The sequence below is a fragment of the Camelus dromedarius genome, chromosome 5 (assembly GCF_036321535.1).
Source record: "Camelus dromedarius isolate mCamDro1 chromosome 5, mCamDro1.pat, whole genome shotgun sequence".
In the NCBI taxonomy this organism is placed as follows: Eukaryota; Metazoa; Chordata; class Mammalia; order Artiodactyla; family Camelidae; genus Camelus; species Camelus dromedarius.
In genome coordinates, this window is record NC_087440.1 from 22,536,795 (window position 1) to 22,556,272 (window position 19,478).

The 19,478-nt window shown below is 44.0% G+C and overlaps 2 protein-coding genes across 3 annotated transcripts; one reads left to right on the forward strand and one right to left on the reverse strand.

Annotated features, from left to right (window-relative positions):
• Nucleotides 1-494: 494 nt before the first annotated feature.
• Nucleotides 495-4,283, reverse strand: RPUSD2 (RNA pseudouridine synthase domain containing 2). The gene is made up of 3 exons (XM_010989317.3): nt 3,643-4,283; nt 2,085-2,381; nt 495-1,428 (listed from the first exon to the last, which is right to left on the reverse strand). Exons 1-3 carry the CDS (start codon nt 4,267-4,269, stop codon nt 706-708), a joined length of 1,647 nt encoding a protein of 548 aa, XP_010987619.1. The 5' UTR covers nt 4,270-4,283; the 3' UTR covers nt 495-705.
• Nucleotides 4,284-6,705: 2,422 nt separating this feature from the next.
• On the forward strand, nt 6,706-14,371 carry CCDC32 (coiled-coil domain containing 32). Of its 2 annotated transcripts, none has more exons than XM_010989319.3 (4): nt 6,706-6,780; nt 8,182-8,432; nt 10,931-11,087; nt 13,707-14,371. In XM_010989319.3, exons 2-4 carry the CDS (start codon nt 8,189-8,191, stop codon nt 13,843-13,845), a joined length of 540 nt encoding a protein of 179 aa, XP_010987621.1. In that variant the 5' UTR covers nt 6,706-6,780; nt 8,182-8,188; the 3' UTR covers nt 13,846-14,371. The 2 variants fall into 2 exon arrangements, with proteins under 2 accessions (XP_010987621.1, XP_010987620.1); XM_010989318.3 differs by having other exon boundaries at nt 6,710-6,780; nt 8,177-8,432.
• The last annotated feature ends 5,107 nt before the right edge of the window (nt 14,372-19,478 follow it).

Genomic DNA, 19,478 nt, shown 5'->3' on the forward strand with positions numbered 1-19,478 from the left:
ACTATTCACAACAGCAAAAAGGTGGAAACAACCCAAATGTCCATCAACTGATGAATGGATATACAAAATGTGGTATAGGCACACAATTATCCAGCCATAAAAAAGGAATGAAGTACTTACTGATAGATGCTATCAATTGGATGAATCCTGAAAACATTATGCTAAACAAAAGAAGACCAACACAAAAGGTCAAATAGTACATGACTCCATTTATATGAAATGTCCAGAATAGGCAAATCCATACAGACAGAAGGCTGACTAATGGTATCAGGGGCTGGGAGGAAGAGAAAATGGGGAGTACCTGTTTAGTGAATATAGGTTTCTTTTTGGGTGATGAAAATGTTTTGGAACTAGTTGAGAGGCGATGGTTGCACAACACTGAATATGTGAAATGCCTCTAATTGTATACCTTAAAATAGTTATTGTGTTATGTGAATTTTACATCAATTAAAAAACCAAAAAGAAACAAGTAGTAAGAACCCAGACACACAAGGTGTTAGAAAAAGAGATTTATTTACAAACCAAAAAATCCCCAACTCCAGCTGGAGGGAGAGAAAGAGAGGAGGTAGCAAGCATGAGCAGGTCCTTTACGAGGCCAACCTCAATTCCTGAGAAACCCTGAGTACCAGCCCATGTGGTCAGCTCCTACTCCATGGCCCATTCCTCTTCCAATCCAAGAAGTAATCCCTCCACTGGCCACAGCCCTCAGTCTTCTTGCCAGTCATCCTGTGCCCAGGCAGGCATTGGTGAAAAGTACTCAAAGCCAGGCCCTTTATAGCGCAGGGCATGCAGGAACATCACAAGGTCCTGGGGCAAAGGGTCTTGTCGCACCAGCCGGCACTCTGCACAGAGTGGGTCTGTCTCTTGATTGGCAATGTTGGTTTCAGCTACCTTCCCTGGTGCCAAAGGAACTGTGTCCAGATCCTGAGGGGCTGCCTCAACTGTTGCATCCATCTTCTGGGCAGATGCAGCCAACTCTTCTAGGCAGTCCTCGGAGGGAGCTGTAGAGTTTGTGAGTGCAGTGGGCAGGTCGCCCTCACAGAGATCTAGCACATCCAGGCTCTGTTTGGCCTGGTGCTCTGCCACAAGGTCCCGCAGTAGTTCCTCATCTGTTTTGGGAATGTGGCCTCCTCGGCCTCGGGAGGGGCCCCAGGCAACTGAGTTATAGATGGGGTCATTGAGGATGGGGTGGCCCAGGAACTGGAGATGGACTCGGATCTGATGGGTGCGGCCTGTGAGCGGCCGGCACTGTACCACACTGGAGTGGCCATTGTAGCTCAGTCTCTGGAACACTGTCTCACAAGGCTTGCCCCGAGAATCTACACGGCACACCCCTACCTTGTAAGACACCACCAAGATGGGTTCCTTGCAGGTTACTTCCTCGGCAGGGAACTCCCCCTCCACCCGGCACACATACTCCTTCTCCAGCTACACAGGAGGGAAGAGGGAAAAAGTCAGCACAAAGCCTAAACCCATGAAGCCCAAGCCCTCTGCAGTGATGACGAATACACTAGGGTCAGAAAGAAGAGGATTCAAACGCCAGCTTCGTTATTTGACAGTTGCACAATCCTAGGTATATTACTTAGCTTTAAATCCTATTAACTTGTCTAGAAAACGGGAGATTAGAAACGCATTTACCTCAGCGCAGCGGTTGTAAGTAAGCTGTGCTCTAACTGAGCCTCGTATACAGTAAACAATAAATATATTACAATCAGATCCAGAATTACAAGTCTCAAGACCATAAGCACTACCATTTAACTCTTCTACCCATGCCTCTTCCAACTCCATCCAGAATCTTTCCAGCAAGTAGGCTGTCCTCACAATCTTAAAAACCTTGCTCAGCCTGTCAGCACTTTAAAACTTCAAAACAGCAAACTACCAAGAGAGGCATCTCTAAAGATCTTTTGAAGCATAAAAGATAATAAGCTGTCCCTGGAAATGTAGGTGTTGACCTTCCTGAAAATAGGAGGCTTGACCAGATAAACACGAAGGCTAGCTTCAGATCTAGAATTCAGTGACACCCTTTAGACACAGAGCATTCGTGAACCCAGGAAGTGGTGGCAGGAGGCAAAAGTTTGGCCTACCTGCCGGTCTCGAACCTGCTCATGAATTCTCTCTGAGACAGCTGCTGTCTTGGCAAACATGAGGACCCCAGAGGTGAGACGGTCAAGCCGATGCAATGGGTGTAGTTCCTTGAGTTGGTGCTCCTTGCCCAGGATGAAGATGACCGTGTTGTGCCGGAAGCGGCCGCAGGGGTGGACAGGAATGGAAGAAGGCTTGTCTACAACCACCAGGTCTTCGTTCTCTGCTAGCAGGCGGACAGGTTCTGCTGTAACTGGTGGCTCATGCCTGTGCACTGTGTTCCGTAAGAAGTCATTGTCCTGCCAATGACACAGGCAACTGGTCAGCCCAGGAGCCAGTAACCTGTAATCAGTCAACCTTACACACAGCTTCCTCCCTTCTTCCTTACTGATATGGAAGAATGTTCATCGTACATCCTTAAGCAGAAAAAGCAGTGTGCATAGTGCATTCTCATTTTATAAAAAAGAGAGACACACAGGCAGACAGCAGGACTTTGAAAAAGTACTAGGATATATGCACAAATGTTAATGCTGGTATCTGGGTGGTAGGATTATGGATTTTTTGTTCTTATTTGTATTTTCTCTACAATAAAGTTATATTTTAAAAGTAAATTTTTCTAAAATGAAGGGAAGAAACTTCCATAAATCATCACTTACTGTGACCTTGAACAAGACAGCAAGCTGCAAGTCTAGAGATTTAGACTCCAGGCTTACTGCATGCTGTCAGGCAAGTCACTTAATTTCTTTAGGCTTCAGTTTCCTTATCCGTAAAATACGAGGGTGAGTCCAGACCTGCGCTTTTCAAAACTTGGATGGGAGAGGGGATTCAAACCATTCATTCTTCAAATGCTGAAATTGCCTTGCACCCCCTCATAATCATGGTGAGCCGGTGTTGCTGGCACAGGTGTCTGGTACCTTTTAGCTGTGATGAGATTTTAAAGAAGGGTCAAAGCACTGGGCTAGACAATTCTAGTCTCTGGCCCTGTCATTTCACAAGTCTATCAAATCAGGCTCTACCATAAATAATGTAAGTAGAAGTTATAAGAACACAGGCTTTGGAGATAGCACTGTTGCCTTACCTGTGTGAGGTTTACCTTAGTTTCCTCAGCTTCCTCACAGGTAAAATGAGGTGGCAGTACCTACTTCACAAGGTTGTCATTAGAATTAAATGTTAAAGTACATAAAATGCTTAACTCTGTGCCCAGCACAGTCATGAAATATAAATGAAAGTATTTGTTAGAACTACTTGTACAGAGATGTACAAATGTAGGGCAGAAAGTCATCAGTGCCAGTGCCACAAGAGAGTGCATCAAAGGAGCTATGAGAATTCTAACTTCTGTCCCTTGTTAACACTGAAACCAGCTTTATGGAGGGGATAAGTGGGCTAAGTTCTGAAACATATGGTCTATTTGCGGGGATGGGGAGCTAAAAGTGTTCCAAGTGAAAATGAAAACGCTTCAGAATTATTCCCTTTCTACTCCAGTACTTATGCCCTAGTAACTCTGAAAAACCCTCCCCACTTTCCTTGCTCGCTTTTGGGCAGGCCCCATCAGGACTCCACCTTGAGCACAATGCTGAGGTCCTGTACCGGCTCCTCGTTGAGGTGCAGGCGCCCTGCCCGGACTGCGGCCTCGTAGTAGGCCAGGGGCTGGGCTCGGAACTCTGTGCTGAATACGTGCAGCAAGCTATGGCCCACCCAGCGGCCTTTGCAATAAGTCCGGAAATCAAAGTAATAGGGCCGCACTTTGCGCAGGCCTCCCTCAAAGTAGTAGCTGGTCTCGGCAAAGTGTTCATCGCCAAAGCTAACTCCTGCCCGCCGCTTCTTCGGGGGCGGCACGACACGCTCCCCAGGTGTGCCCCGCCGCTTCTTCCGCTTGCTTGGGCCAGGGGCTGCAGTCGGGGCCTGCTCCCCGCTCCCTGAGGTCTGCTTCGCGTCCCCCAGGGCCGGCTCCACTCCTGGGCCCGCCGGCTCCGGGCGCCCTGTGGGCAGCTCACCCCTCGCGTCGCCACCTGCATCTCCGTTTTGCTGAGCCGGAGCTCTCAGCCCGCTCGCTGCCTCGGCTTCGGTCGAGAGCGTTCCCTCCATGGGGCGCCTACGGCCACCAAAAGTCCTGGCAAAGGTGAGGCGCCGGAGGTTGGAGCACACTTGCCCAAGAACCGGGAGCCATAAGCGACCGCCCAGCCACATGACCGTGCGGCCGCGGCTTCTAGGTCGCGATCTGAGGACGTCACTCGGCACCAACCAATCAGTGAGGCTTAGTGCCGAGGCGGGGGCTGTGAGCAGAGTAGGAATGAGGGAGGGAGTTGAATGAGCCGAGTTGAAAGAGTTGAGTTGAACGGGTGGGAATTGAGAGACTGTGAGAATAACTGATTAAAAGTGTAGATTCCATATAGATATGCTCAAAGTCTCTTGAGTCTGGAAAAACAAAACAAAATGAGGATTGCTAAGCTCTGAATATACTAAGAAGACGGTGTTACATACTTCAAAGGGTGAGTATTATAGTTTGTGACTTATAACTCAATAAAGCTGTTATATATGTAACCAAACACACACACACACACACCCAGAAGCAATGTTTTTACACTTGTCCTTCTCCCTAACAGCATAAGAAGGACTAGAGATCTCCCATTTGCCTCCCATATGCTCCTGTCTTGAGATTAAAACTGTAAGTGAATCAGAAGATGTATTTGTCCGAGTTCTCAAGTGCACAATACTGAAATCAACTCTGGTTAATCATTTAAAGGATATTAGTGCCTCATATAATTCACAAGAGAGATGGCGAATAGGCTCAGAAACAGCCAAGTCAAGAGAAGTCAAGGCCTCTGAGAACCAGCCACATAACAAAAAAGAGAATTGTATAGAGTGGGAATTATATTTCAATAAAGTTGAGTGAATCACAAGGTCTAGCTCCAGTTCAGTGTGGTCCTTGACCATTAGGGTTCTAATTTAAACATTCAGCCACCAAATGAATTTTGAACATTTGCTAACCATCACTTAGTTCTAGAGGTTAACAAATACATGGTTCCTGATCTCAGCGAAGGCCTAGGCTTGTTGAGGATACAAATAAACATATTTGTACTAATCACACTGGTCAAAGCAGTCTAAGGTAGAGGGATGCTGACTGCCCTTTTGTGGCTTCCCATTGCGAGTCCTTGGGGAGGGGGAGATCACCAGGATTTATGGTTTTCAGCTTTGCAAGTCTAGGATCTGGTTTGGATTTATTCAGCGCACACACTAATTAAACTCAGAGGACATGAATGAATCAGTAAGGGTGCCAATATGTTAATTTTCAACTGTAACTTTAAGTTAAAAAGTGTGTTCAATTTTATATCAGCTTCCATTTGTGCCTACTGTTAAAGGCACCTTCATCCTGGTATCAAGATATATAAGAGGCCAAATTTGAAATCAAGTTTTTTTGGTGGGCAGGAAATCAGAGAAAATGGCATAAGTTAGTTGAAAGACCATGGAGCAGCTCAATGAAGCAACCATGAACTTATGACTGTCACTCTTTCTATGAATCAGTTGCTGCCAGATTCATATGACCATGTTGGGAGGCAGTTGGAGGATTCTGCGGATCTGCCCACCCTCATTTATTTCCCATGAATAAGCACTTCAAAAATCTTGCCTATTAGTTGCTCCTTTGTCTTCTAACCTTGCTTTTCCATTTTTTTTTCTGTTTGCATATTCGAAGAATGGTTATAGTGTGAGTAACAGAGTAACTTCGTAGTTCCCTTTCACATGGTGGTAGCTATTACCACCACAGCCAAAAGACTGGCTTTGAACACACCTAGAGACTATAACCTCAGCCGAGTTATCTCTACGGATGATTGGCTGATGTCTTTCCTCACATATTTCTTTGGGGTTGGGAGGATTGCATCTCAGCGAATTGATGAACTAGTAACTCCTGAAGGATATCAAAGGTCATCTCCTTTGGAAAAAAAAAAAAAAAAGCGTTTCTGACACACACACTTCCCATGACCACTCTCTTCTTTATGTACTCTGGCCACACTTCTGTCAAATCTCTTTGCTGTTATTTGTAAACTTGTCTGTCTCCGTGGCGCGCCTTCCTAAGCTGTAAAGCTGGGACCTATGCTAAGCCTTGTCTGTCTTGAATTCCCGCTTAACACAATGCCTTGATGTCTATTGACTAAATGAATAAGGGAAAGCTTCAAAACTTGGTGAATAGGACATGCATCTCCTGAGAGTAAAGAAAGTAATTGAGAGTAAAGAAGTGCTTTAATTTGCACATCGAAAGGCTGACATTTTGGGGGACAAACACCAGCCCAGAGAACTGCCAAGGAGTTTAACTTGCTCGGGGAACCAAGAAAAGTCAAGGTCTTGGAAACTGGGCTTCCCGATCCGACCAGGAAACAGTTTGAGAGCGCTGTCCGCGCTGCTGGAACGCACTGATGTAAGTGGAATCAAACTGGCCACAGAGAAGACCCGGGCCCAGGACGTGTGGCTCCACCGTTTCCAGGCAACAACAGTCCCGCCCACCGTTTCCTCGCTCTCGGCTTCTCACTTCCTTACCCAGGTGCTCTCCACTCGACCAATCGATGCACAGAACATCGCCAAGTTGGGCGGTGGTTGGAGGATTCCAGGGATCCGTCACTCGGGGACTCCCGCCCCCTATTTCTTCCTGGCTGCCAGCGACGGAACTGAGCTGAGCGTTTGCGGGCTGCTGGGCAGTCGGTTGCGGTAGGTGAAGAGGCGCAGGGGTGCCCGTGTTTTGTATCCTCGGCTCTGGCAGCATTCCAAGTTATCACAGAGGGGCCTCGGGGCCTGACTCGTCCCGCTTAGCCAGTCCTTGAGGCCGCAGTGACTGAGGCCTGAGATCTGGACACCAGGGTTCTCCTTGCTGGTCTGGACTTCCTAGGGGGAGCCGGGGGACCGGGGCATTAGTGCCAGCAAGGTTTTGGTTTGTGTGGGTTCAGATGACTTCAGGGTTGGGGTGGCGCTTCATTGTGGCCCTTGGCATCAGTTCATCTAGGGCCTCTGTCACATATCTGGCCCTTTTACTTCCTGGAGTTATTCAGACCTTTTCCTAAGCCTTCTTAATCTCAAAAGTCTCTTCTGAAAGAAGGTGTCAATCCATCCTGTTAGACTTGATAGTTATGAAAGCCACCAGACTTTGTGGGTAGCCTTTCCCACCTAGCTCTGTTCCGGATACTTTCAGTGCAGTCCGAAGCAGACAGAGTGGTATTTGGGTAAAAACATGGCCTTTGGAGTGGCACAGGTCCGGTTTCCAATCAGGGATTCACTTTCTATCAGTAATGTGCCTTTAACAAGTTACCCTTCTGATCCTTAGTTTTTTCATCTGTAAAATGAAGCTGTCTGTCTTTCAGTGTCTCTGACTATTAAAATAAGGACACGAGGCATATAGACCAGCTTCTTCATGAAATGAGCACATGGGCCTTTGCGTATGACACTACTCTGTTAGATGGTTCTCACCAAGCAGCACTTTTGTTATCCTGGTAGACTGTATATGGAATTGTGCAAGACCTTTAGTTTGTGCCCTATTGAAGACAGAATAGAAAGAGTGGTTGCATTTTGGAGACCTTTGGAGAAAAGTGCAGGGTGGTTGTCCCCTGTGGAAATATCCTAGAAATCCCTGTGTGTGTGTGTGTTTAAACATATATAAATTTTACCATTTTAACCATTTTTAGATGTACTGTTCAGTGCCATTCACATTATTGTGCAATCATCACCACCAAACGGAAACTCTAATGTACGCAGTAAACAATAACTCCCATGACCATCTTCCTACCTCCCCCTACCCCAACCCCTGGTGACCACCATTCTGTTTTCTGTCTCAGTGTGTTTGACTGCGTAGACCTCATATCTTTTCTTTTTGAATCATTGAATATTTGTCCTTTTGTGCTTGGCTTATAGAAATTCTATTTTTAAAAACAAATTTCATTATGACCTAAGTGCAGACCCAGAAGAAGAACCCAATTACCCTTTTCTCATCTTTTTATCTATAACATAGGAATGTAATTGAAGACATTTTAAATTTTGTTAAGAGAAACTTAAAAGGCTATTACCTTCCTTCCTAAGCCACTCCTTATTCACTTTAACTTCTTTTTTTTTCTAGCTCAGATTCCAAATGAAAATGTTTGAGAGCATTGACTCTACAGCCACAAGATCTGCCCCGGACCTTTGGGCTGAAATTTGTTCCTGTCTGCCACAACCTGACCAAGAGGATGGTGCCAGCAATGCCTTCTCAGACTCCTTTATGGATTCTTATCCTGCAGGCGCAGGCCAGAGGGAGGCCCCAGACTTTGCTGTACAGTCAGCTGAAAAGCCTTGGGCTCCCTTGCAGGATTCAGAAGTGTATTTAGCCTCTCTAGGTAAGTTAGATTGTTTTCATTTTTAATCAGAAGCTGGTGGTTTTAAGGGAGCATGTTGAAGTTCTGTTGTATCCAGCCTAGTTTTCTATTCTTATTTTATTTTCTTTTTGCCCTCATCACATAAATCTGTCAGATATAATTCTAGGGGGTGTTTCAGTCTGGTTGTTGGAAAGGAGCCCCCTTTTCCTTGTATATATCTTTAAACAGTTTTTGTCATATCCTGCCTCTGACTGTTTCATCTAAATTCTGCTTTATTTATTGGCATACTATAGAACCTTCTTGCCTTCTCTTGGTGGCCCATGTATTCACATAACCCAAAAGTGTCAAACCTTATGCCATCCTGAAAGAAAAGGTGATGGCCCCAGAGCTACATGTGTATTTATGATGCTACAGTTTGAGAAACTTGTATTTAATAGATTGATTATTGGAATGGGAGTATATTGACACAAAATTCATTCTGCCTCTTGTGAGCCATTTTACTTTTTAAATATTTCCTGAACACATCTTCACTGTCCTGTCCTGTGGTATTCAGTGTAAGTATTTAAAGAGACTGCAAACCCAGAAAAAGATTCAGATTGTCCCATGCCCCAGGAAAGAAAAACATCAGTCTTAGACAATGATTGCCAGTCTTCAGAATTGTGGTATCTTTATTATTAAACATCCATGAGATCTATCTATGTGTCACAAAACCAAACTGGGAGTAATTATTTGAAGAAGTAAAGGCAATTCAGGAAGAAGAAGCGTTTTGAGGAAGGATAGAAAGAAGAGTCAGAGTTTAGATAATTGCTAATGAATATCCTGAAAAAACAAAAGAAATTTTATTAACAATGAACTGGATGGAAAGATATGAGAAAAATACAGGGGGAATGGTGGATAATGAGAAAGGTGAGGGCATCATGTGAAGAGGTTGACAATTCCGTTGTGGTTGTCAGAACATCTGTGTAACAGTGATAAGGAGAAGAAGCAACAGTCTGAGGAAGCTGAAGCCCCAGGTCCTTTGGCTTGTTGGTACTCTGTGCCCAGGGGTTATAAGAAACCTTCATTGGTTCGGTGATGTTTTTGATTGGCGAAGACTGATTCAGAAAGTTAAAATTCCACTGATCTTTTCTAAAGTGTGTTCAGAAGATGATTAAAGTGTCCTTCCCTGAGAAAAATAAGAGCCATTTCTGTTGCCTATGGCAGAGTCTGGGAGACAATGGCAGGCGGGTTTGGAGTATGCAGGGGCCTCTGTCTCTGCCTGGTCACACCTGATCAAGGACTCAGCACACTCAGAGAGGGGAAGACCTTTCCTGGCCCAAAAGAGTATCTTCTGCCTTGGCAACCAAGGCCAGACAATATAAAGATTGGTTTTAATGCCAAATAAACTTATATCAGAGTATCCACAAAGAGCAACAATTTAACACTTTTAGTCAACTCAACATGAGATATACATAATCCTTTTCATATCCTCCAGGAAAAAATAAACAAACTCCTCAAATATTTAACATTTATCAACTGCAGGTTTTTTACATGGGTGAACTTTTGAACTTTTGCTGGTAACTGGCAGCAGCCAAAGGTGTTTGTTTTGATCAGTGGGTTCTAGCTGATGTGGCTTGTTTAGGAATAAAAACAAGATTGCAAGTCATAAAATTTCTATTGGTTCTGGGCTTGATGTCTACCCAACTCCTCCAAAAAGCCACCATTTGGCTACTTATTATAATTGAAAGCAAGACTAAATTAAGGCAGAAGGCAATGGTGATACCCTTTCTTGTATTTTTCAAAAGGGGATATCTGTTCATCAATTATACTTAAAATGCAAAGAAGGGTAATTAAACATCTATCATCAGGAAGCCACATGGACCACTCTCAAAGGGATTACGAGATGTTTGTTTTTATTAGGCTCCAACATCCAGGCCACAAGTAGGACAACTTAAAAAAATGTTGGGAGATTCCTTTTCTTTAATCAAGAATTTAATCATACATAGAGATCTTAAAGGTCTCTTATTATTGAGTTCTCATCAAGTCAGTTTTAGTCTCTAATGAATCATTAGATCTCTTTTCATTTTCTCTAATTCTTTCTCCTGAGGTTTGGAAACCACTTTATGATACTGTAACAAAAAGAAAAACCACTTACTCTTCAGAGAGACTATTTTCAAGAGTTGAAAAAAGAGCGTAGTATACACATGTCAAGACAGGGAAAACAAGCTTTCCTTAGAGAGATACCTGCCGGGCTTTGTGATTTCAAAGAAAACGTGCCATCAATTTATTTAGGGGGACCTATGGTTTTCCCTTTTCTGGGGTTAAACATTTATTTGATACAATGCAGGATGAAGATATTGTGAAGGAAAAAGAAAAATGTACATTTCCCTTTATCTTTCCTTCTTAAAAAAAAATGAACTTTTTCTGGGAGTGTGCATGTACTCATCAGTGAGAGAATTTTTAAGTTGGCATTTTGCATTTTAGATTAGTTTTGTTTCATACTCACGTTCCTTCTTAAGCTCAACTACTTCTCTCTTTAGAAAAGAAACTGAGAAGAATCAAAGGTTTAAATCAGGAAGTGACTTCCAAGGACATGCTTCGAACCCTGGCCCAAGCAAAAAAGGAATGCTGGGATCGGTTCCTGCAGGAGAAGTTAGCATCAGACTTCTTTGTGGATGGACTTGATTCTGATGAGAGGTAATTGATTCCCAGTCCAGTTCCAGGTGATAGTCCATTTCACTGAAGGCATTTCTCTTCCTCTGAAGAATTCAGGGAGAGTGACATCTGAGTCCAGATATAAGCTGATACCAACATCAGCTTTTTTGAGCTAAAATCATCCTTTGTTAGCTCTTAGTCCAGCAGCAGATTTTTGAGAAAGGTATTTTTACCAAAAAGCAAATATTGCACGTACATCTTGACCACAGATTGAACAGAGTTGAGAATAAACCATTGTCTTCATTTTTGAGTACACAGTGCGCTTGAGAAAGTAGTAATCAATCAAGAGCTGGAGCTGTGTCTTCTCACCTATGGCACCTCCACTGCCTTACAGAATTTCTTTCGTATTGTAGACATTCGAATTTGTGTAGACTAAATGAATGAATTTCTTAAGCATCCGCTGTGTGAGGGCACTGTGCTTGATGTCTTAGGGTGAAGGGAAGATGTAAAGAAGTTGGGACCCATTTTTTTGTCTTCAGAACTAGCTGGGGATAGATGACAAATATACCTGAAGACATACCTAACAAAACGAGGCAGCATAAGACAAGAGCCGGAGGAGCAGAAGTGACAGTGTGCTTTGGGAGTTGAGAGATCTCCCTCTGGGCTCTGGTTTTGTACGAGAAGACCAATATCTGCAGGTGGGCTGGATGAAAAAGGAGGAGAGGGTGTTCTGCTGCAAAGAGCAGGGTGACACCTGGGTCAGTAGTTCTGCCTCTTACTGGTCGTGTGTTCCTAGGTAAGTAACCTGTGTGTGCCTCCGCTTCCTGTTCTATTAGCAGCAGTAGTAGCGCTTACCTCATAAGGTTGGTATGAGGATTAAATGAGTTACTGTGCATAGAGTGCTTAGAACCGTGCCTGGCACATGGTAAGTACTATGTAAGTGTTAGCTATTCTTAATATTATTCTTCCTAACAGAATTTTAAAGTTCAGTAAGAAATTATTCAAAATGCAAATCGGTGAGGAGAATAAAAACCCGAATTTTAACCCATGGTCTTAGGGGGAGAATATGACCTAGCTTGAATTTGCACCGTATCATTAACATTGATTTTGAGCATAGAATGTGAATAAAACTTCATTTTATTTTTTATTTGCAAAGTATTTTCACTTACATTATCTCAAATGCCGCAATAGCCTGTCCCCAGATCCTTTAGAAGTCAGGGTTATATCTAAGGTCAAGTCAGCTACCCTCTGAGGGTTCAAAGAATAATGTAAATTTTGCTCTTTTCTGTCTGAAAAGTCTCAACCCAACTGAGCCTTAAACTGCTCCAAACACAGAAACAGATTCCTGAGGCACCAATAATTATATTGTCTCCTCTTGAATATTTCCTTCCTCTCCAGTTCTGAGAAGAAAAGACAAAACTTCCTCCTGCATAATTCTCAAGTAGAAATTCTTTTTCTCTGAAATCGGATTGGCACACAGGCTCAAGTTCATGTTTTTGTGTATTTATCAGTACTAAAATAGTGTGGTTTTCCCTTCTCTACAGAAATAATTGAAACAATTTTATGAAGTATGATAGACGAAGGTTAAAGGCCCATGTCGCACCTTAGTCCCTGAGCTGTGGGCACTTGTTGCCCCGAGCTTACATCTGTAGGAATGCTGCTTTCTGTCGATGTTCAGAACAAGCACCAGGAAACAGTAAATATATGTAGTTGTTTTCAAACTTCAAAGTTAATGTTTTAAACAGAGGCCATTTTGTAGTGCGATTGTTGGTTCGTCACGTATGCGAAGGCCAGACAGATGACCCTCCTCATGCTATGCGCTGGGCAAGGGAGTAGTGGACTGAGAAATCCTACTGTCCGAAACACGATGCCCTCATTTCAGGGGTCTAAAACCTGCTGGTTATGGCTTCATTTCTTGGCTTACAACTTCTTGCTATTGAAGAGCATAGAATGAGGTTTACATTATTTCTAGTCATCTTGTATTTTACCAAGAATGTCTAACAGCTTTAGAGCAGAGGATTCTGGGTACTTAAGGAAGGTGGGAGGGGATACTCCCCCTTCCTCACAGATCCAAGCTGGAAAAAAAAGAGCCCTCTGGGCTAGCGGCCATTCCCTTGTCAGGGACATTGTGACTCAAGATGTTTCCATCTTGGGGACTTGCTATAGAATGAACTAAACAAACAAAAGTACACAAAAAACCATGCTTAGTGCAACCAGGTGCTGAAGTGTAATTGAGCCTGAGACTGCTTCCGGTATAAGAGATTTCAAGATGCTTAGGTTTCTGCCTCACTAATAATTTGGTATTTATTCGAATGTTTCCTCCCCTTGACAATTTCTCTTCTCTTCAGTTTTGAGGAAAAAAGGATGGGACTGAGGCATTAACTCTTCAGCTGTTCTCATCAAGCCTTCACAGACTGCATTTGAAGGGGGCCTGGTGCTGCTTATCACCCAAGTGCCCACTAGGGGGTAAATTATGCCATGGAGCTGCCAGGATGCACAGCTGTCAGAGGAGTATCTACGCTCCCTACATTAGCAGTGAAAAACAACTGGAGGAAGAAATAGTAGTAGGCGGGAAGGCAGTCTTTGAGTAACTGAGATAATCATTAAGTAATTAATCAGTGAGGTCTGATGCAGCCACCCTTTTCTCCTTCTCTTTTCTAGCACCTTGGAACATTTCAAGAGGTGGCTTCAGCCAGATAAAGTAGCCATCAGTACAGAGGAGGTCCAGTATCTGATTCCTCCAGAGTCACAGGTTGAGAAGCCAGCGGCCGGGGACGAGCCAGCAGCAGCGGAACAATAAATTACACACGCACACGCCGAGCAGCTGTCTTGAGTCCAGAGGGAACAGCTGAGATCTCGGCAGCAAGAGCATCAGGGAGAAATCTAGGGAGGGAAAAAAGCCCAGCCTTCCACTCCGCCAAGCAAGCAGCCACGGGCCCCCGAGAACTTGCTGGGGGCTGGCACGTGTGACTGTCTTGGGTAAAGTGACCGATCCAGTGTGTGCTGGATCAAAATACCGCCTTCCTCTCTGTCTCACAGCTCGCCTGAGCTCTGTCGCTGCAGGTGAGAAGTCTGCCAAGAATCCAGTGAAGGACCAAGTGTGAAAGTATTTGGAGAAACAGATGCCCTTGTGTATAATGTGTAAGTTAAGTGAGCCGTGGTTTTTTTTGCCTCTTCTGGATGTTCCCACCTGTGTCCCAAGCGTTCCCTTGATAAATTGTCAAGGGTGCCTGGGGCCAAAGAGGTTGAAGTCTGCTTCCTTGAATCCAAGCTCCATCTGGGGCTTCTCTGACAAGCCCATAATAAATATAGTGACTTTAGGAAAAGAGGCTGGGTTTTCCTTCATCTGATGTGTTCCTTGTGGGGAAGATGGATGAAAGAAGTGTGAAAATGTGGGTGTTTCTATGTGTATATGTATTTTTTTTCATGCATGCTTTCTCCCCTGACTTCCTCCTGCACTGAAAAAGGGCCAGGTTCCAAATTACACTTGTAAATATGGTGTTGGAATTTGAAACCACTCCTGAGTAGCTCCATGCTTACTCCTTGCGGCAGCTTTCCTGGCTGAGCCTGTGCTTCCTTCCTTGTTTCTGGTGTTCTTGTTCAGTTTGTATTATCCATATAAAACTCTTCTCACCACAATAGCCATGTTTGTGGTACTATTGACCTGATTTTTCCAAAGAGATGCTCCCAGGCAGTGAGGAGGTAAAGAAAACACATGTCAACACAGGAGAGCTGGTAACCTTTGCCACACTTCTGTTTTTTAACATGTGCCGTCTGAGGCTAACTCTGAGGCTAGGATTCTAAGATCATGGCTCCAAAGGAGATTCTTTCTGGGTAATAGGTTCCAAATACTGAATGATGAGCTCTTCATAGAACATTTTCTCATTACTAAATCAAGTATCTGACTTGTCCAAAAGGATGGGAACCAACCAGGTAATTCCATATACTTGCTTAATTGTATGAATTTTTTGTTGTAATTTCCAGATATATTTTCCCTTTTCTCTCACCATTGACTAATGGTGTTAGTTTTTTTCCTACTGCTTTTTATTAGTAGGACACCTTTGACATAGAGAGTGACCTTTTGTGTTCCCCAGACACTTTGAGGAAGCCAGACACTGACAATCATCGGGCCCTGGACTGAGCTTGCAAGGGGTTCTGCCTGGGGTTCAGGTGTCAGAACTCACTCTTCCTACAGGGCCACCTGATGGCTTTCCAGTGGATGGATAGGTTTAACAAGAAAAAAAAAAAAAACAAACAGCCTAATATCTTTTCTTCTCCCTGCATGATAAAATTATTCTTCTTCAGTAACAACAATTTAAGAAAAAAAGCAATAAAGTCCCAAAATACTCTCCCAAAGAGCAGCTGAATAGGATGGTTAGAGAATGTTCCTGTGCCAGAAAATAGTGTTTCTGTAATTTAGGCAAGATTCTAGCTTTGCCTTTTTCCTACCTCCCAATTTCTACCTCAGAAAGAGAAATCTTGGTACGAGAAGGTGGGGAGTTGCTTTAGAGGAACTGAAAAGGAATTGTAGGACTGAAAGGTGTTTGGCCCGGGCTGGAAACCAGGAGAGGGTGTGGAGAGAAGGCCCTGGATCTCTGGCTACTTTCTCACTTAACTACTCAACAGAGACAGTGTTCCGCAGAAGGGAGTCCAATGCATTGTAACTATGGTTTCCTAATTGTTTCAGAGCTGACCACTTGAGTGATGGGTCTGTAAGAAGGTGAAACTCCCATTTACCAAAAACAAATTTGATATAACTTCCCAGAGCTAACTTTTAATCATATATATATATATATATATATATATATATATATATATATATAGTGAAAGTACTGGAGATTGAACCCAGGACCTCATGTATGCTAAGCACGCACTCTACAACTGAGCTACACCCACCCCCTCCCAAAGTTAACTTTTTAATATAAATTTACCTTAGGCTATTGAAGTAGTACTAAATTTAAAACCAAGAGTCTTGGGTGCTATCTTTATCCATCCTGTGGCTTACTGTGGGACCATAAATAAGTCAAATGACCTCTTTGTATTCCAGTTCCCTTTCAGTAATTGCACTAACCAGAGGAAAAACTGTATTGGCCAAAAATGCTGATCTGTTTCCTTTGACCCTGGAAACTCCCAAGGAACTCCAGTTAGGACTTCCTCAAATCAGTAAAATTTATAAGTTGAGAGAGCCTTTCTTATCACCCCCAGCTTTCTTCCTTCCTCATGTCCTTAGTGAAACAGAAAGTGAGAGCAAATGGAGAAATACTTCGTGCTAAACCTCAGAGCCAGAGAAGGGCAATTACCAACAGGACAAAACAGCACAACGGGCTCTCCCCAGAGAAGGCTGGGTTGGAGCCAGGGAGATAAGCTAAGTGACGGCCGCTGTTCTCCCCTGGCGCGGCGCTTGGTGCGATCAGTGCTGGGATGGCACAGGCTTGTGTCCAGTACCTGCTCCAGAAATAGGCTCTGGACGTAGGCACGGCAAGTAAACAAATGTCCCACCAGCTGTTGCCGAGGTGTGTCCCTCTCAGGCAGGCCTGCCCACCAGGACGATTGCTGCAAGAGTCAAAGACACCCTGGAGCCACTCCCTGGCCCTGCCTTGGAGTGAGTCCCCCCAAAGCTGGAAACAGCTCCAGCCACATAAAATGGCCGATATTTTCCTGAAAATTCCAAGCTCTCCCAACCAGCTTTGGCCCTACATCAGTTATAAGGTTCAAGACAGGACACTGCCATAGCAATCTCAGGCTTGTGGGAAGGCTGTTTATTTGAATCCAGTGGGCAATTTAAGGCGCAGATTCATTCGTCTAACCAATATTTGTTGAGCCCCTGCTATGCTTCAGGCAGTGCACATGGTGGCAAACAAAACCAAACCATATCTTCCCACTTGGATTGATGGAGAGGGAGATACAGCCTAGCAAACTGGTGCTGTAATCACTAATGCTGTCAAGTGTTGGCACAGACACAGGGTGCTTTGAGAGCATATGGGAAGGAGATATGAGAGCCCTAGGCCTACTGGGTGGGAGGCAGGAGAGAGGCCAAGTTGGGGAAGCTGAGTCCAGACAAATGAGCAGCCATTTAAGAGAATAGAGGGATAAAATCAGGGGGGCAGAGAAAAGTCCCAGAAGAGGAAAACAGCAAGTACAAAGGACTAAAGGCAAAAGTAGGTTTGGATGGGGGTGAGGGATATAGCTCAGCGCAGAGCACATGATTAGTATCCCGGGTTCAATCCTCAGTACCTCCATTAAAAAAAATTTTTGGATAATGGAAAATGGTTCAGTGTAGCTGGAGCATAAAGGACAAAGCATCAGAAGATATGATACCACTTATATGTGGAATCTAATAAAAAAGACACAAATGAACTTATTTACAAAACAGAAATAGACTTACAGACAGAACAAGCATGGTTACCAGGGAGGAAAGGGAGGGGGAGGGATAAACTGGGAGTTCGAGATTTACAGATACTAACTACTATATATAAAATAGGTAAACGACAAGTTTACACTGTATAGCACGGGGAACTATATTCAACATCTTATAGTAACCTATAATGAAAAAGAATATGAAAAGGAATATATGTATGTACATGTATGACTGAAACATGATGCTGTACATCAGAAATTGACACAACATTGTAAACTGACTGTATTACAATTAAATAAAAAAAGAAGATGAGGTCTGAAATTAAACAAGACCTGGTTTGAAGGGATTTATAAATCATGTTAAGGAATTTGGGATTTACTTAAGGGGCATCCGGGAGCTAAAGGATCATTTTAAGAGGGGCACTGACAGGATCAGAATTGCTTCTAGAAAGATGATTATGGCTGCCATGGGTGTGACATGTTTACATTGATTAGGGGAGCACCAAGTCACACTTGGCAATGATCTGTCTACATGAAATAAGGCAATCAGATGGCTCGTGGTTTTCCTTTGTTTTTCTTTTCCAGCTTGATTTCTTTGAAGTTCCTTTTTCACTGTTACAGAACAAATAGAATCATGTATGGCAGATTGTATTCTCCAAAGATGGCCATCTCAATATATCACATCCCGTGTTTTCATCTTACAGTGTGGTGTGGACACTCCTCCACTGAGATGTTGGGTCAATATTCCCTCCCCTGGAACCTCGGGAGACCCATGTAACTGCCTGCTAATAGAGTAGAGCACAAACGATGTGACTTCTGAGGCGAGGTCACAAAAACATTCCACCTGGGATCTCTCGCCTTTCTCTCTCAGTATGCTCCTTGGTAGTTCTGAGCGGACATGTACGAAGGCTGGCTACCTAGATGCCACCATGCTAGAGAGGCCCCACATAGAGCTAGAAGTGCTCCCGCAGTTTAGTCCCTGGCTGTTTGAGTCTTCCCACCCCGGGCATCAGACATATAAGTGATTCAAATGATTTCAGGCCCTAGCCTTCAAACCACCCCAGCTGACACCAAGCGGAACAGAGACAAGCTGTCCCTGCAAGCCCTGTAGATTTCCGAAAAGAATAGATACCATGGTTTCAGCCACTACGTTTTGAGTTGGTTACTCAGCAATCGATAACTGGTACACCATAACCTAGGTTTGAGATTTTACGTAGCTAACTTTAAGTATTTTCTTTTGCAGTGCCTTCCAGTTTCTGATGGCTACAGAATTTAAATACTTCTGCTGGATGCAGTGTGGAGATGAGCAAATGGGAAGCAGGGACCAGCTGGGAGGTGGTTGCCATTGCCTAAGAAAGAAATGACAGTGACTTGAGGACTTGTCTTTTCACTGAGGATGTAAAATGCTGCAAGAAAGTGTCACTCCCACTTTAACAATGAGAAATAGCCAGATAATCCACAAAATCAGAGCTTTTCTTGAGCCGTCAGAAAGCTGAGGTCACAAGGCAACCAAGTAAAGCCTCTTCAACGAGAGAGACACACACATGAACAAGTTTCAGCTTCAGCAGAACATGGGAGACAGGGGTGGCTGTCATACAAGCGGGTAAGATGAAACCAAACAAAAATTTTAACAGAAGTTTAAGGGCTACATATGGGCTAGTATGTCAGTTTGGAATAGCGGGAGACTATTTCAGACACAGGGGAGTTTATACTCACAGGCAAGCTTTTTTCCACAGGCCTCCCCTGAGGTTCATGAGAAAAAGTGGGAGCAGGGCAGGAAATGGGAGCGAGCTCTCCTCCTTGGTGGTGGAAGCATGTAGGAGTTGATTAGGGCAGCTGCTGGGGGAAGGCGAAAAGCCTCAGCTGCTTCTACAGTCCTTCTCACCAATAAGCAAAAGCCTCAAGTCTTGCTTCAGGGGCTGGAATAAAAGCAAAACTCACCTGCTTCTGGGTAAGGGGCAAAAACCTTCCTGTCCTTTTGAACACAGGCAAAACCCACTGCTTCTGTGGGGAGAATAGAAGCAAAAGCTCTCTACCCACAAGGGGAGAAGCAGGAAACTGTCTTGGGCTGAAAAT

Coding starts and splice junctions, on each gene's coding strand:
- RPUSD2 (XM_010989317.3), bottom strand. CDS start 4,269: ATGTGGCTGGGCGGTCGCTTATGGCTCCCGGTTCTTGGGCAAGTGTGC. Junction 2,382..3,642: donor ACCTCAGCATTGTGCTCAAG/GTGGAGTCCTGA, acceptor TGTCATTGGCAG/GACAATGACTTCTTACGGAA. Junction 1,429..2,084: donor AGCAGGTTCGAGACCGGCAG/GTAGGCCAAACT, acceptor CCTCCTGTGTAG/CTGGAGAAGGAGTATGTGTG.
- CCDC32 (XM_010989319.3), top strand. CDS start 8,189: ATGAAAATGTTTGAGAGCATTGACTCTACAGCCACAAGATCTGCCCCG. Junction 8,433..10,930: donor AGTGTATTTAGCCTCTCTAG/GTAAGTTAGATT, acceptor TTCTCTCTTTAG/AAAAGAAACTGAGAAGAATC. Junction 11,088..13,706: donor GGACTTGATTCTGATGAGAG/GTAATTGATTCC, acceptor TCTCTTTTCTAG/CACCTTGGAACATTTCAAGA.